The 18,192-nt window shown below is 38.3% G+C and overlaps 1 protein-coding gene across 8 annotated transcripts in view; it reads right to left on the bottom strand.

The window, feature by feature from the left end:
- RIF1 (replication timing regulatory factor 1) overlaps positions 1 to 18,192 on the bottom strand; it is a 70,024-nt gene that overhangs the window by 39,185 nt on the left and 12,647 nt on the right. For 7 of the 8 annotated variants that reach the window (XR_004271312.1, XM_032286354.1, XM_032286359.1 and 4 more), the window contains 9 exons: positions 16,396 to 16,488; positions 12,700 to 12,838; positions 9,842 to 9,993; positions 7,484 to 7,601; positions 6,119 to 6,295; positions 5,770 to 5,880; positions 4,089 to 4,151; positions 2,700 to 2,800; positions 728 to 814 (listed from right to left, as the gene is read on the bottom strand). Coding sequence is in view for 7 of the 8 variants with exons in the window: in XM_032286354.1 (XP_032142245.1) it covers positions 728 to 814; positions 2,700 to 2,800; positions 4,089 to 4,151; positions 5,770 to 5,880; positions 6,119 to 6,295; positions 7,484 to 7,601; positions 9,842 to 9,993; positions 12,700 to 12,838; positions 16,396 to 16,488 (1,041 nt within the window). In the remaining variant the exon portion in view is untranslated. The remainder of the gene's footprint in view (positions 1 to 727; positions 815 to 2,699; positions 2,801 to 4,088; positions 4,152 to 5,769; positions 5,881 to 6,118; positions 6,296 to 7,483; positions 7,602 to 9,841; positions 9,994 to 12,699; positions 12,839 to 16,395; positions 16,489 to 18,192) is intronic. The other variant, XM_032286358.1, reaches the window with a different exon arrangement.

The raw sequence follows: 18,192 nt of genomic DNA, 5'->3' as shown, positions 1-18,192 counted from the left end.
TAATCATAGCTGTTTCCTCTATACAGGAAATCAAGAAATGATGAGATTCCAGATATAAAAAGATCAACTTAAAACTTGCAGGAATCACAATGCCTACATCCTAGAGATACTAAGTGCATTTTATACTAGCTTCCAATATTTGTAACAGTAACCAGCACTATTAACCATATATAAACAAATAGAAAACTTTCCTTTCAGAGACATTTATTTAATCCAAGGAAATAGTTTCATCATTCACACAGCAGCATATTTGATTCTTTACATTAACTATCAGTTTTTCCTTTAATTTGGTCAACATACTTCAAATCCAATACTCTCAGAATTTTACATAAAGTATCTTTTTTTTAAAAAAGGGAAATATGGCCAGGTACGGTGGCTCACGCCTGTAATCCCAACACTTCGGGAGGCTGAGGCAGGCTGGTCACCTGAGGTCAGGAGCTTGAGATCAGCCTGACCAACATGGAGAAACCCCATCTCTACCAAAAACACAGAATTAGCCGAGCGTGGTGGCACATGTCTGTAATCGCAGCTACTCGGGAGGCTAAGGCAGGGGAATCACTTGAATCCAGGAGGTGGAGGATACGGTGAGCCACTGCACTCCAGCCTGGGCAACAAGAGTGAAACTCTGTCTCAAAAAAACAATTATAAATAAAAAATAATAATGAAAATAAAAAAGGGAAATATGATTGTTTTTGGCCAATCCTCATATTACATTTAAGATACTTGCATTAAGAATATCCATATTAGCAACCTGATATGCTGGTGAACCTAATACTTTCTGAGGAAGTCCTTTAATTGTAATTTCCATGAGGACCTATGAGAGATAAAAGGTTTTACAGTAAATTAGCCATAAAAATATTACCTAATAAAAGTCTGAGTGTTAACTGTTTCTCTAACAGTTAGAAGTAATGTTCATTCATTAATGTAAATATAACCTCAGTTAAAAAAGATCAAAAACATTCAGCCACTAACATGAATATACCTGCATCAGTTTTAAAAGTTCAAACACAGAAATACAGAAAGCAGGCAAAGTCTTTAATCTCTAGGGATAATCAATACTTTAACAGTTTGGAGTCTACTTTCCCAGACCTTCTAAATTTCTATATATGTAAGTACACAGAAAAACACATACTTCTGGGTAGGCGGTTATACACACATTCCTTTAAACCATTAAAGCCTTTACACTAAACTTTGCAACTAACCTTTATTTTACCTCGTTACAGAGTTTTTGCATCAATATATAAAACGACTGCTACATGAGTCTGGGCACCATGGCTCATGCCTGTAATCCCAGCACTATGGGAGGCCAACGCAGGTGGATCACAAGGTCAGGAGTTCAAGTATAGCCTGGCCAACATGGTGAAACCCCAACTCTACTAAAAATACAAAAATTAGCCAGGCATGGTGGCAGGCGCCTGCAATCCCAGCTACTTGGGAGGCTGAGGCAGAGATTGCTTAAATCCGGGAGGTGGAGGTTGCAGTGAGCTGAAATCGCTCCACTGCACTCCATCCTGGGCAACAGAGCGAGGTTGCTAAATCAAATTGACTGAGCCTACCAAACTGCTCCAAAAATATTAATGTTTCTTTTCTTTTTTGGAACAGGGTCTCACTGTTGTCCAGGTTGGATGGCAGTGACACAATCTTGACTCACTGCAGCCTCAACCTCCTAGGCTCAAGTGATTCTCCCACCTCTGTTTCCAGAATAGCTAGGACTACAGGCATGCCACCACACCTGGCTAAATTTTGCAATTTGCCCACCTTGATGTCCCAAAGTGCTAGGATACAGGTGTGAACCACCATGCCCAGCTGTAACGTACTGGTATAAACATGTACAACTCAAATGTTGTAACAATATGAAAGTTACATCAGTGAAAATACACTTTCACATACTGTCATCTGAAACAGATTAGTAATCATAATAGACACTATTAGTTTATGCCTGGCCCACAGTACTTTGCAGGTATCAACTCATTTAGTCTTTAACTCAACTACTGTTACATTCCCTTTTTACACATAAGGTTAGAAAAACCAAGAGAATAGATAAATTGCACAAACTTACACAGCTAATAGTTGGGCTGGTATTAAACCTAGTCTGCTCCAGAGCCCTTGCTATTAACCACTATGCTATACTACCACAGAACATGTAACTGTCAAAGTACAAAAAGGAAACAAAATCCAAATTTAAATAAGGATATTGTTAGTTCCATCTGGACCTTATTTTGAGATGCTCGCATCATCAAAATTATATTCAATTCACTTTTCTTCCCATACTACACACGTTAAAAACAGAAATGTATTTTAATACCAAAGTCACTATCTTGGTAAAAGACGGTTAATTTAAAACAAGGTACCAGCTAACCATAAGTGGTTTTCAGCAATCCTGTCATAAAATTAAAGGACATCTGAGTTTTTTCAGTTCAAATTTCCTGTCCTTTACCCTACTTTTTCTCTGTACAGCAGATACTTGTTTTCTTATCACATTGAAGACTTCTGTGGTGGTTGTTATAGTCACTTCATTAAAAAGGTTTCAAATGACTCCACAGTTAATAGAATGGTACTTACTGCAATAGGGCTAAACTACTGAGGAATGCTTGATACAAAAAACATCTTCACAAACTAGATCTGTGCAAACATCTTCAATATAAAGTTTAACTTCAGAATATGGTTTTTAAAGTCCAACATATGGGTATTACACCTACCAGCGTTTTTGATACAGGAAATACTTCAGACTTTACTATGCTTTCCAAAGACTTTAACGAGAGAGTCAGAACTTCAGAACCTGGTCTCTCCTTTTTGTTACCTATTAAAAAGCAAAAAAAGTTTAGTTCTTTTCTTTTTCTTTTTTGAAAACAGGGTCTCGCTCTGTCACTCAAGCTGGAGAGCAGTAGCACAATCTCAGCTCACTACAACCACCACCTCCCAGGTTCTAGAGATTCTCCTGCCTCAGCCTCCTAAGTAGCTGGGATTAAAGGTGCTCACCACACTGGGCTAATTTTTGTATTTTTAGTAGACATGGGTTTGCCAAGCTGGTCTCAAACTCCTGACCTCAGGTGATCCGCCTGCCTCAGCCTCACAAAGTGTTGGAATTATAGGCGCTGAGCCACCATGCCCAGCCAAGAAGGGTATTTTTTGTTTTTTGGTTTTTTTTGGTTTTTTGTTTTGTTTTTGGGGATGCAGTTTTGCTCTTGTTGCCCAGGCTGGAGTGCAATGGCACAATCTTGGCTAACCACAACCTCCACCTCCTGGGTTCAAGTGATTCTCCCGTCTCAGCCTCCCGAGTAGCTGGGATTATAGGCATGCACCACCATGCCCAGCTAATTTTGTATTTTTAGTAGAGACAGAGTTTCACTATCTTGGCCAGGCTGTTCTCAAACTCCCGACCTCAGGTCATCCAACTGCCTCAGCCTCTCAAAGTGCTGGGATTACAGGCATGAACCACCATGCCTGGCAGGAAGGGTGTATTTCTAAGCATGTATTTTTAGAGGTGACCACACAGAGAGCTGTAAATTTTTTTTCTATATCAACAAGTACCTTGTTTAAAGTACAGTTGACCCTTGAACAGCACAGGTTTGGACTGCATGAATCCACTCATACTCAGGTTTTCCTCCACCCCTAAAACAGCAAATTCCACCTCTCCTCTTCCCTCCTTAGTGTACTCAACATGAAGACAAGGATATGATAACACATTGCCAAGTAATGACTGTATTTTCCCTTCCTTATGATTTTCCTAACATTATTTTCTCTAACTTACCATACTGTTAATGAACACAGCATTTAATAACATATAAATATATGTTCATCAGCTATTTATGTTATCAGCAAGGCTTCTAATCAACAGGTTATCAGTAGTTAAGTTCTGGAGGAGTCAAGAGTTATATGTAGATTTTCGACTGTATGGTGGGTCAGCACACCTAACTCCAGTGTTGTTCAAGCATCAACTACAAATTAAAACCTGGAAACTATGACAGTACAAGAAATACTTTTAAAATAAATTTTATATATGCCAAACAATTCACTGGATGTTATAAAAATCATGTGACCACCTCCTGTTTCAAAAATAATCATTTGAGCAGTGTAATAATGCTTACCTGATTCAGTAACTGACTTCACCAAGTTAATTAGCTCCTTCCAGATAGCACTGACAACCACATCTGTCAAACAAAGAAGTATTTTAAATGAAGTATATGTGACTATGTACTAACACTCTCCCTTTACTTTCTTATTCTAAAGAAATAAATTGAACAAGTTAATAATGTAATTTTCCTCACGATAGCCCTACAGTAAGTTTATAAAACACTATCACCTCATTTTTGTTTGTAGAAACTACATGTGTTTATTTTTTTGAGATAAGAGTCTTGCCCTGCCGGGGTTGGAGTACAGTGGCACGATCACAGCTCATTGTCATCTCAACAACCTGGGCTCAAGCAGTCTTCCCACATCAGCTTCCCAAGTAGCTAGGACTATAGGTATACACCACATCCAGCTAATACTATTTTTTGTAAAGACGGCATTCTCACTTTGTTGCCCAGGCTGGTCTTATAAACATTTGCCTCAAGCGACCCACCCAGCTTAGTCTCCCAAAGTGTTAGGATTACAGGCGTGAGCTGCCCATGTCCAGCCATAATTGTGTTCTTTAAAACAACTATGGCCGGGCGCGGTGGCTCAAGCCTGTAATCCCAGCACTGTGGGAGGCCGAGGCGGGTGGATCACGAGGTCAAGAGATCGAGACCATCCTGGTCAACATGGTGAAACCCCGTCTCTACTAAAAATACAAAAAATTAGCTGAGCATGGTGGAGCATGCCTGTAATCCCAGCGACTCAGGAGGCTGGGGCAGGAGAATTGCCTGAACCCGGGAGGCGGAGGTTGCAGTGAGCCGAGATTGCGCCATTGCACTCCAGCCTGGGTAACAAGAGCGAAACTCTGTCTCAAAAAAAAAAATAAATAAAAAATAAAACAACTATAACATGTTAACACTGAATTGTATAAGGGTAATTATCTTTTTTCCATTATCTTTCTTTTCTGAATTGAATGCCCACTACTTTTGAGATAGAGATTGTTCACAGATATTCAGAAGGGTATCTAACAACCAATAGAAAAAAATGTGATTTACTGTGATGCTTTTTCCAACCAGTTAAAGAGCACACAATTTTTGAAGTTTCCTTTCCTTATTTGATAGGTCATATAACACAAGTGTTTAGATACAGATGCTGGAGCCATAGAGCCTGAGCCTCAATCACAGTAATACCACTTATAAGCGACTCCGTACAACTTAAGTATTTCCTGTACAACCCAGTTTCCTCATTTGTAAAATGAACTAACATGGAAAGTTACTGCAAAGATTAAATGAATATATGTAAAGTTCAGAAACTATTTGATGAACAATCTGGTAAGTGGCACCATAATATTTGCTATTTTATCTTATTTTTTATTTTTTGATACAGGGTTCTTGCTCTATTACCCACACTGGAGTGCAGTGGTACAATCTTGGCTCACTGCAACCTCCCACCTCCTGGGCTCAAGCAATTCTCATACCTCTGCCACCCGAGCAGCTGAGACTACAGGTGTCTGCCACCATGCCCACCTAGTTTTTGTATTTTTTTGTAGACAGGGTTTTGTCATGTTGCCCAGACTGGTCTCAAACTTAAGTTCAAGTGATCCACTCGCCTGTGCCTCCCAAAGTGCTGGGATTACAGGTATGAGCTACTATGACTGGCCTATTTTATCTTCTTTTAAAACACACGTTTAAGTAATAAATCAAATTCTCTTACCGGGAGCGTCTTTTCCAACTGCAACAAAGCTATCACGAACAGCAGTGATAAGTGTATTTGCATGTTTGGAAAAAAAAGAAGGGCTGCCGATTAACGCATGTTCGAGTGGCTCTGAAAGGGGAGAATAAAAGAAAACCACGTAAAACAACAGATTTATGAAATATATTTCTCACTATAAAACTTTAAATCATCTATTAAATAGGTGTGTTTTCTATAAAAATGATTCACATTTATTTTATACACAATTATAAAGTATTTTGGCTGTGAAAAAATACCTCTCCTTACTCTAATCCACTAAGTTCTGGACTGTTTTAATATAAATAAAATTATTCTTAAAACATTTAAATACCTAAGCTTAGCACAAATTTATTTTGCTTAGCAAAACTCAAGACTTCTGGAGCCAACAAGAAATGAAGCAACATTTCAAGTCCCAAAAGTTGAATGGAAGGGATTGTGGCCATTCCACCTAAATTCGAACTCAGGTTCATTCGGGGAGTTCCCGGGGCTCCGTATGGAGAGGAAGCACCTTTAAGGAAAAAAAGAGGTCATATAAGCTTATTTTATATTGGCTACCCAAATGCATATATTTCATTTCAATGTAACTTTTAAAAACAGAGTTTAAATGTCTCAAGCATTAATCTGCACCTTGAAATATTAATAAGCAGGTATTCTGTAACATAAATTTAGAAGACTCAGATGGCAAATAAAAAATAACATGTATGAAATAACTGTCTTTCAATGATATACATAAAAAGCCACTTTTATTCTCTCTGCTATTTTTTTTTTTTTTTTTGTGAGACAGTCTCATTGTACTGCCAAGGCTGGAGTGCAGTCACAATCATAGCTCACTATAACCTCAAACTCTTGGCCTCAAGCAATTCTCCAACCTCAGCATTCTATGCAGCTGTAATTATAGGTGGATGCCACTGTGCTTGGCTAATTTTTAAATTTTTTGTAGAGACAGGGTCTCACTATGCAGCACAGGCTAGTATCGAACTCCTGGCCTCAAGTGATCCTCCTACCTCAGCCTCCTCAAGTACTGAGATTATAGGTGCATGTCACCGCACCTGGCTGAAGGGTTGTTTTTTTCTTTTTTATGAGAATAAGTCTCGCTCTATCACTCAGGATGGAGTGCAGTGGTGTGATCTCGGCTCACTGCAACCTCCGCCTCCTGGGGTCAAGTGATTCTCCTGCCTCAGCCCCCACAAGTAGCTGGGATTACAGGAGTCTGCCACCACACCCAGCTAATTTTTGTATTTTTAGTAGAGACGGGGTTTCACCATGTTGGCAACCTCAGGTGATCCACCTGCCTAGGCCTCCCAAACTGCTGACATTACAGGTGTGAGCCACCACACCCAGCTGATGTGTTGTTTTTAATAGCGCTAAGATTCTGGTTCTAAAACCCACAGTTTCATGTTAGCCCCTCTGAGTTTTGTGTAATGTGCCTCATACAATATAGTAAAAAAAAAAATCTGTCTCTTCTAAATCACAACAACGCACTTACAACAGTAATCTGTAACACAAAAAAAACAAAAACAGGAAAACATAATGGATTTTTGGGTAACAAACCTAAAAATTATGAAGTGCTTCATTTCATATGAAAATCACTGAGCAAAACCTCTCAAAGTCCTTTGTCCTTCCTGCTTCAAAATTATGGTTCTAGGTCAACAAAGCCTGATTAAAAAAACAAAAAACAAGGATATCTACCTCTTACCTTTGTTTACAGGAGTCATGGGAGTTAAACCTGGAGATGTAGCTACACGACATAAATTGCCTTGAGGTGAGGCATTACAATCAATGCTTATTGTACTTTGAATCAGAGGCACACAAACCTATTGGGGTGAAGGATGGGAAAATATTAATCTATAAACAATACAACTGTCAGTTTCTAAAAGCCTCACATAATATAAATTTATCTTAAATGGAGCCTTAATATCATCCATTTTACAGGTTGTTTCCATGTGCCAACAGGCTAAAAAATAAAATTTGGAAAAAAAAAAAATGAACGTTTTATTACAACTCTTATTTGCCCTAAATGTGTATTGCCTAAATTTGTTTATAAACATCTGAATTCTACACATTATTGGTAGGTAAATTTTAACTTTTTAAAAGCTCTGGAAAATATGAACTAAGACATAGCTCATTTGTAACACCATCCTAGTACCAGTCACATGCAGTTATCAAATAAATGATTCCAATTAATGTATTGGACAAATGCATTAAGACTAGCCTATTAGAGCCTTATGATGGTAGAATTTGGAAAATTCATTATGATCCAAATTACATTACTGTCAATGCCCTTCAATTACTTCATGTTACTTCATGTTATATAAAATTGAAGTTTTTTTTTTTTTTTTTTTTTTTTGAGACGGAGTTTCACTCATGTTACCCAGGCTGGAGTGCAATGGCGCGATCTCGGCTCACCGCAACCTCCGTCTCCTGGGTTCAGGCAATTCCCCTGCCTCAGCCTCCTGAGTAGCTGGGATTACAGGCACACACCACCATGCCCAGCTAATTTTTTGTATTTTTAGTAGAGACGGGGTTTCACCGTGTTGACCAGTATGGTCTCGATCTCTTGACCTCGTGATCCACCCGCCTCGGCCTCCCAAAGTGCTGGGATTACAGGCTTGAGCCACCGCGCCCGGCCTAAAATTGAAGTCTTAATAAAAAATTAAGAACTGAATAAACATGGCTTAAATATATTTATAAGTCCTCCTTTCCAAGAATGCACTCCCCACTATGCAGCCATTTATATAAAATTTAAGGACCACAGATGCAGAAGCAAAATACACCCCCAAAATCCAGAATGAGTGATAAAGAAATAAAAAAGATAGTATCAGAGCTGTTCCTTTTAACTGTTACAAAAAAAAAAAAAAAAATTTCAAAAACCATAGATGGAAATAATTGCAAAAAACCCAAAAGGCTTAGATAAAATTAAACTTTAGATCTAAATACCAGTAAGGATATTAAAATCTTGAAGAATTTGTAAAATCATTGTGTAACAATGAAAAACAACTGCAATATGAATAAGTCATTGGTTATCACCATGCAGCATAAAAAAAGGAGAAACAAAAAATAAGAACTGGTCCAACCTTATATCTACCCTGTATAGCACTTGATTTCACTGATTCTGATTTTCCTCTCAATTATATTCCAAACCCTCTGGGGAAAAAATAGCTTTTTAAATTTTCTTTGAGATGGAGTTGCACTCTGTTGCCCAGGCTGAAGTGCAGTGGCTGATCTCAGTTCACCGCAATCTCTGCTCCTGGGTTCAAGCAATTCTCCTTGCCTCAGCCTCCCAAGTAACTGGGGCTACAGGTGCCCGTCACCATGCCCAGCTAATTTTTGTATTTTTAGTAGAGATGAGGTTTCACCATATCGGCCAGGCTGGTCTCGAACGCCTGATCTTGTCATCTGCCTGCCTCAGCCTCCCAAAGTACTGGGATTACAGGCATGAGCCGCCGCACCTGGCCAAAGCCTCTTTTTAAAATAATAATGCTTATAGAGTAAGAATAAATATTTTTGAGTATTTGCTGACTTAAAAACACTTCAGGGCCAGGCACGGTGGCTCATGCCTGTAATCCCAGCACGTTGAGAAGCGGGGGAAGGCAGATTACTTGAGGCCAGGAGTTCGGGACCAGTCTAGACAACATGGCAAAACCCCATCTCTACTAAAATTATAAAAAATTAGATGGGTGTGGTCGCATACCTATAGTCCCAGCTACTCAGGAGGCTGAGGCAGGAGAATCACTGGAACCTGGGAGATGGAGGCTGCAGTGAGCCGAGATCTTAGCACTGCACTCCAGCCTGGGTGACAGAACAAGACTCCATCTCAAAATAAATAAGTAAAAAATAAAAACACTTCAGGTAAAGGGGCTCGATTTCAAGCAACTGAACAATATCCCTTGTGGGAAAGGAATTTAAATTCTGTGCCAATAAAGAGAAATATCCTTTATATGTTCCGGTCTGCTAATAAATAACAAAAAATAACACTAAAAGATTAGGTTCGTAAGAATTTGAAAACACAATAACAAAAAACATAAAGTCCTATAGTCAACACTTGAAATGTTACCTGTTCAAAATTAGCAGGAAGATGAGGTCCAAGTCTCAGCAGCAAATACCACCAGACTTCTAGTTTTGTCAATGCTAGAGTTTCTGTTCTCACATGAATGGAACTCAAAGGCTGCATTAACAACTTGAGTCTTTTTGCACTGCATAGTATGTCTTAAAAGAAATAAGCACAAGGGTAAAGAAACATCCAAGCTAAAGATTCTAAAATTAGTTATGCAGTAAGTCTTTTATCCCAGCCAGAGAATAGATTTTAAAATATTTTTTAAAAACTAAACCCTCAGGCTGTCCTTGCTCTACCCAAAACTGGCATTTTGATAAATTGCAGTACAGCTGCACCAAAAACACTCTATAAAGCAAAAATAGATTTTAAAAAGAGTAAGTAATATTTATTAGATACTGTGTGCCAGGACAATTTCCCACCAGGAAATATTTTAGGTTAGGTACAAGTGAGGGAATGCTACTGACATCTTACTGAGTTAAGACTAGGGACACTACTAAACTTCCACACACAGGACAGTCCCAAACAATAAATTATCCAGCACAAAATGCCAAAACTTTGAGAAATACCGTCCTAGCTGCTTTAGCATTCTCAACACCCTCATCTGACAAAGAAAGGGAGGCATGTTTACATTATGTCAAACAAGGATATTTTAAAAAATCAATTATTAATATATTAATCCAATATCATTACTATTGGGGCCACTGACTGAATACATTTTTGAAATATAGATTCATTTAAATTCAAGACTGTCCTACACTAACAATAATCAGATTGCTAAAATCCAGCATAGAAATTAAATCCAATCTTCAGACAAATATTTATGCCAAATGAGTAAGACTGGGAATACATAAAATTAAGACATAGTTTTATCTGATTCCTTGATGACTTCCTAGATCCACAGTATCAGTCATGGATTCTCTCGCTCTGACCTTATTTTTAACTTATCTTCTTTAAACCACTCTTACTTTATGCTTCAACTTAATTCCTAAAGATTGTAGCCCCAAACATTACATTTCTGGATTTACAGAGTTAGACCCAAATACATGCCAGCTCATAAAAATAAGCTACAATTTCAATTAAAAATTATAGTAGACTAAGCACAGTGGCTCACACCTCTAGTCCTAACAATTTAGGATGCCAAGGCAAGTGGATCGCTTGAGTTCAGGAGTTAGGAGCTAGCCTGAACAACACAGCCAAACCACATCTCTACGAAAAATACAAAAATTAACCAGACTTGGTGGCACCCACCTGTGGTCCCACCAACTTGGGGGACTGAGGTGGACGGATCACTGGAGCCCAGGAGGTCAAGGCTGCAGTGAGCCATGATCATGCCACTGTACTCCAGCCTAGGTGACATAACAGACCCTGTCTTTAAAAAAAAAAAAAAAAAAAAAAAAACCAAACAGGCTGGGCGTGGTGACTCACACCTGTAATCCCAACACTTTGGGAGGCCAAGGTGGACAAATTACCTGAGGTGGGGAGTTTGAGACCAGCCTGACCAACATGGAGGAACCCTGTCACTACTAAAAATACCAAATTAGCGGGGCATGCTGGCCCATGCCTGTAATCCCAGGTACTTGGGAGACTGAGGCAGGAGAATCACTAGAACCCAGGAAGTGGAGGTTGCAGTAAGCCAAGATTGTGCCATTACACTCCAGCCTGGGCAACAAGAGTGAAATTCCGATTCAAAAACAAAAACAAAAACAAAAAAACCTATGTCCCCAAAATATAATTTTACCAGTATTTTTAAATAAAAGTAATTATATTTAATGCAAATAATCACATTACAAAATATATTAAAAGGAGGAAGAAATGGGATAATTGTCTTTGGCAGGAAAATATAAGATAAACATTACTTTGCAGCTCTTGTAAACATACAGTATTAATTTAATCTAAGATTAACTACCACCTAGTTAAGTACTCATAGTAAAACCAGTTTTGGGCTAAATATTCTTCATTATAAACATATTACCAGCAAACTCCACTGGACAATAAGAAGATAAGGTTAAAGTAAATCAAAAGGAATCACTTCCATATATTAACATTAACCCACTACTAGGTACTCTTCTGGAGATCCTGAAAGAACTAAGCCATCAATCACTGATATTTTTATTCCATGGAAATCACAACTGTTTCCTATTACCTACTGCCTGTGTGACCTCTGGCAAATTATTCAATCTCTCTAAAATAGTGATAATAATTACATCTCAGGTCTACTGTGATGATTAAGTAAAATATACAAAAAGTACTCAACTCAGTGCTAACATGTAAGAAAGCCATAAATAATAGGCTGGGTGCTATGGTTCATGCCTGTAATCCCAGAATTTTGGGAGGCCAAGGCAGGCAAATCACTTGAGGTCAGGAGTTCGAGACCATTCTGGCCAACACAGTGAAACCTTGTCTCTACTAAAAATACAAAAATTAGCCAGTGTGGTGGCGGGCACCTGTAATCCCAGCTACTCAAGATGGGGAGGCAGGAGAATCACTTGAACCTGGGAGGTGGAGGTTGCAGTAAGCCAAGATCACACTGCTATACTACAGGGTGAGAGACAAAGCAAATCAAATTTGCTCCGTCTCAAATCAATACAAAACAAAAAAACAAGGAAGCCACAAATAGTATTTTTCACTTTGTTCAGTTTTTCAAACACTGTAAAGCAAATTTTATATTTGCGATTTTCAATGCCTAGCATTTGATTTCTATTCAGTACAAATTTATCCCTATTCCCTTAAAATGAAAATAATTCAGTAATAGCTTAATTTCAACTTAAAATCCAAAAAACCAGAAAAATTTCATTTATCTTGCTTTAAGCAAAATAAATTCATAGAAAATCAAAACTGTTAAAATATTACCTACTTACCTGGATTTAAAGCAAAATTATCTATTAAACTCTTCCAAGCAATAAAAGCTATCTTTTTAATCATGGGTGATCCACTACGAAATCCTAGTTCTTCTAGTTGCAACAGAGAATTGATGAAACTCCCGCTTCGATGCAAGGTCTAAAAAAGGGAAAAATCATTATTTACCTGCATGAAACAGTAATTGTTATCATTCATTTATTCATTCACTTAATAGATGCTCTTTGTACTTCATAATCTAACAGGGAGACAAAAGACAAATTATTCACAAAACAAAGATGTGTTAAGTGTCAGATACATAAAATGTCTTAGGAATTTAAGAAAATATTTAACTCTAAACATACATTCCAAATTCAAGACCATAAAATAAATAAAGTTTGAAGCAGCAAATAATGCATAACAGAATATTCCTAAAATATTAGAGAACATTAGGAGGGTGGATAAATCCCAAACTTTATCAAAGCACTACCAAATAAAATACACATTTATATAAAAAAATTATCAGTATTAGAGAAAAAAGGTGTTGAACCCTAAAAATAATAAAAATAACCTTTTGGACTGAAAAAAAAGAAAATTAAGGAATTTCATGGCTGTAAAAGAAAGTTTTTTTTAAAGGTAGTCTCTAGTAATAAATACAGCAAAATTGACATAAAATCAAGAAAATGAAATTACTTCTCAAAAAAAAAAAAAAAAAAAAAAAAGTTATCTTACTGTCACCCAGGCTGGAGTGCAGTGGCGCCATCTCAGCTTACTGCAATCTCCGTCTCCTGGGTTCAAGCAATTCTCCTGCCTAAGCCTCCTAAGTAGCTGGGATTACAGGCTAATACCACCATGCCTGGCTAAGTTTTGCATTTTTCGTAGAGATGAGGTTCTCCATGTTGGCTAGGTTGGTCTTGAATTCCTGACCTGAAGTGACTCATCCTCCTCGGCCTCCCAAAGTTCTGGGATTACAGGCGTGAGCCACCACACTTGGCAGAAAACTGGATTAACTTCTGAATTACTTCCAAATATTATGTAAGATTTAAATGGGAATACTATCAAACAAAAAGGAAACTGAGCTCAGGAGAAAAAACAAATTTTTTTTTTTAAAGGCAAATGAAGTACAAAATGGAAAAATGACAAGTAAACAATGCATCACAAATAAAAAATGACATAAACACTAACGTTCCTAAAAGGCCATAAACTACATATAATCTTAGGCTATAAACCAGTAACCAAAAAAGAAAAAATACACAAGATAGCTATGAGAGCTAAAAGAAATACTTAGTAACAGGTCTAGCTCAAGAAGTTAAAGACACAAGATGAAAGCTACAAAGCACTGCTGAAAGAAATTAAAACACCTCAGGCCAGTGCAGTGGCTCACGCCTGTAATCCCAGAACTTTGGGAGGCCAAGGCCAGTGGATTGCTTTAGGTCATGAGTTCAAGACCAGCTTGGCCAACATGGTAAAACTGTCTCTACCAAAAACACAGAAATTAGCCAGGCGTGCTGGCAAGCGCCTATAATTCCAGCTACTTGGCAGGCCAAGGCAGGAGAATCGCTTAAACCGAGGAGGCTGAAGTTGCAGTGGGCCAAGATCGCACCACTGCACTCCAACCTGTGCAGCAGAGACTGTTTCAAAAAAAAAAAAAAAAGGGGACCACAAGGATTTAATAAAAACAACCTTTTAAACAAATGGTACTGAGGAATCTGAACATCTGCATGCAAAAGGATGAATGTGAACCCTCACCTTACACCATATCCAAATATTCACTGAAAATGGTTCAAATATCTACACTCAAAATCTAAAACTGGAAAATTCTTAGAAGAATGCACTGGGAAACAAAGATGACATTGGATTTGCCAACAACTTCATGAATATGATGTCAAGTACAGGCAGTAACAAAAAATATATATATATTGTACTTCATCAAAATTAAAAACCTTGTGCAAAGGGTATTACCAAGAAAGCAAAAGAGAACCTGCAGAAAGGAAGCAAAAATTTGCAAATTACATTAACTGATAAGGAATGAATATCCAAAACATATAAAGAGCAACAACTCAACAATACAAACCTTTTAAAAAGTGGGCCAAGGACTTAAACAGATATTTCTCCATAGACAATGAAATAAACAGCCAAGAACCAAGTGAAAAGATGTTCAACATTATCATTAGTAATCAGAGAAATGCAAATCTATACCACAGATATGCATATATCTATATGCAATCCCCCTTCACATTCACTAGAATGGCTATCGTTAAAAAATAAAAAGTGTTAATGAGGATGTTAAGAAAGTGGAACCCTAGCGCATTACAGTGGGAATGTAAAATGGTGCAACTGCTACAGAAGAGTTTGGTGCTGCCTGGTTGCAGTGGCTCATGCCTGTAATCCCAGCAATTTGGGAGGCTGAGGCAGGCAGACAGATCACCTGAGGTCAGGAGCTTGAGACCTGGCCAACATGGTGAAACCGTGTCTCTACTAACATACAAATTAGCCAGACATAGTGGTGCATGCCTGTAGTCCCAGCTACTGGGGAGGCTGAGACAGGAGAATTGCTTGAATGCAGGAGGCAGAGTCTGCAGTGCGCTGAGATCATGCCATTGCACTTCAGCCTGGGAGACAAGAGCGAAACTGTCTCAAAAAAAAAAAAAAAAAAAAAAAACTTTATGCTTAGTGAAATAAGCCAGACACAGAAAGGCAAAACGTTGTAATTTCACTTATATGAGGTACCTAGAACAAGCAAATTCACAGACAGAAGGTAGAACAGACGTTATCAGAGGCTGATGTCTGGGTCAGGGAAGAGGGCAGAAGGAGTTTACTGCTTAATGGGTACAGTTTTTGTTGGGGATGACGCACAAGTTTTGGGTATAGATAGTGGTGATGCTCATTATATTATCAGTAGACTTAATGTCACTGAATTGTTCATTTACAAATGGTTAGAACATATATATATTTACCACAATAAAAGCAGCACACCCTCCACCACCCAAAACCTGGCTTAATCATTGAACACACAGTTGATTCTCTGTCATTATTCACAGTAGTGATAGTCTTCTATTGTATAAAGTCCCTTTGAACACTAAATTAGCAAATACTGAGCTATCACTCCCACGGGAAATACAGGGTTAAGTTTGAGTCTATGGACACAACTCTTTTGTCAACTGTTCAATATATAACCTGTTTAACATCCATCTATGAGAAGATATTTTATTACCGACTCGGTAACATCAAACTCAAAGCCAGTAGCTTTCTATAAGATGTGCCATGCCTGAACAAGGTTTACTTTCACCATTGGGCATATCACAGTCTTCCTTTGCTTAGGAACACAAACTAGACAGCACTTGGACCTAGGCTTTGGGTTCCAAATTTAAATAGCAAAACCACCAGGGAAAACACAGAAAAGTGAAAAATGTGGCATTACATGGATTATAAAAAGAATACCTAAGGTATGAAAACTAAAACAAAAAAGCAGAATGTAACCTTGCTTGACCTTGGCTTAAAAGATGAACTTTCCAGAATTGTGTGACTCCAATTCTTTGTTACTCTGGGTATCTACAAATGATGGCAAAAGCAATGCAAGTGCTGATTTGGGATTTACAAATAAATTTTAGTGAGCGGGCATGCATAAATAATGAGCATCAACTGTACAAAGGAAAGGTAAGAAAAGAAAGGGTCCAGCATGCAAAAACTGCAGACTGTTCCATTAACTGGGTACTCACCCTTCCAAGTAGTTTGACAAACAAAGGCCATAATTTTAACACGTAGGTCTCATTTTTACTCATAAATAGCTTCTGGAGTTCTGAGATTAATTTCTGCAAACAAAAGCAATTAATTTACAAAACAGAGTCTTAGAAAAAAAAAATCCAATACCAAAGTCTAGGACTAATTTTCAAACATTGATTTAGCCAAATAGTTTTCTCCATAATAAAAATATTATCCCACCCAAGGCCACGTGCGGTGGCTCACACCTGTAATCCCAGCACTTTAGGAGGCCAAGCCAGGCAAATCACCTGAGGTCAGGAGTTCAAGATCAGCCTGGCCAACAAGGTGAAACCCCATCTCTACTAAAAATACAAAAAATCATCCGAGCGTGGTGGCAGGTGCCTGCAATCCCTGCTACTTGGGAGGCTGAGGCACAAGGATTGTTCGAACCCGGGAGGCAGAGGCTGCAGTGAGCAGAGTGAGACTGTCTCAAAAAAAAAAAAAAAAAAAAAAAGAGAGAGAGAGAAACACACACACACACACACCCCCCCCACCCACCCAAAAAAATCCAAAAGGAAAACTAAAGCATACAGCAAATCTGAATGAGTTTTTGCAGTAAATATTCTAATATAAACACCTAGATTCTACCATTAACACTTCACTATATTTTTCTTATCACCTATCTGGCCACCCTATCATCCAGCAATCCAGCTTTTTTTTCCCTACCAGTATACATTATCCTAAAAATGTCAGCATGCACATCATTAACTGAAGTTTAAATGACACTGCTTTAATATTTTCATACGAATAATGAAAAAATGCATGAAAAGCTTCATAGTCAACAGACACCTGAAATAACTGTAGTTCAAACTTATAAAGAATTTTATATATACTTTGTTTCAAGCTTGATAAATGAGTTAAAAAAAAGAATTTTATAGGCCAGGCACCGTGGCTTATGCCTATTATCACAGAACTTTGGGAGGCCGAGGCAGGCAGGTCACCTGAGGTCAGGAGTTCAATACTAGCCTCACCAACATGGTGATACCGTTTCTACTAAAAATACAAAAATTAGCTGGGCATGGTGGTGGGCGCCTGTAATCCCAGCTACTCGGGAGGCTGAGGCAGGAGAATCACTTGAACCTGGGAGGCAGAGGTTGCAGTAAGCTGAGACTATGCCATTGAACTCTAGCCTAGGCAACAAGAGCGAAACTCCATCCAAAAAAAAAAAAAAAAAAAAAAAAGATGAATTCATCAGAATAAAGCTATTTATGAAGATACTAGAGTTACTTTGTTATACTGAACAATACCAAGAAGCCTTCTGCATTTCAAGCAAGTAAAATCCCAAGTTTTAGGAGTTGGGCATGGTGGCTCATACCCATCATCTCAACACTTTTGGGAGACTGAAGGGGGAGGGCGGCTTGAGCCCAGGAGTTTGAGACCAGCTTGGGTAAGAGACAAGTGAGACCTTGTCTCTTAAACAAAACAAGATCTTGAAATATGGCTTTCCATATAACCTAAACACTCAGCCTTACAATGGCCCCCACCAAGGTCCTATGTGATTACGCCCTCTTTTTCTCTCACTCTCATTCACTCCACTCCTGTCATACTGCCCAGTGTTCTCTAAACACAAACCAGGTACACAACCATTAGAGCCAGGCCTTTTGCCCTCATGGTTCTCTTGTCTGGAATGAGCTTACCTGACATTATCCACATGGGTAACTCCTACTCTGCCTTCGAATCACTGTTCAAAGGTCCTTTCCTTTGCCTTCTCTGTCCATCTTACCATTCTTTTCTAGTGGCACTCTCCAGTCCTT

The sequence above is a fragment of the Sapajus apella genome, unplaced genomic scaffold, assembly GCF_009761245.1.
Source record: "Sapajus apella isolate SASKATOON/1434 unplaced genomic scaffold, GSC_monkey_1.0 scaffold18, whole genome shotgun sequence".
Classification (NCBI taxonomy): Eukaryota; Metazoa; Chordata; class Mammalia; order Primates; family Cebidae; genus Sapajus; species Sapajus apella.
Note: the sequence above shows the minus strand (reverse complement) of the source record. Positions and strands in the feature narration are given on the sequence as shown.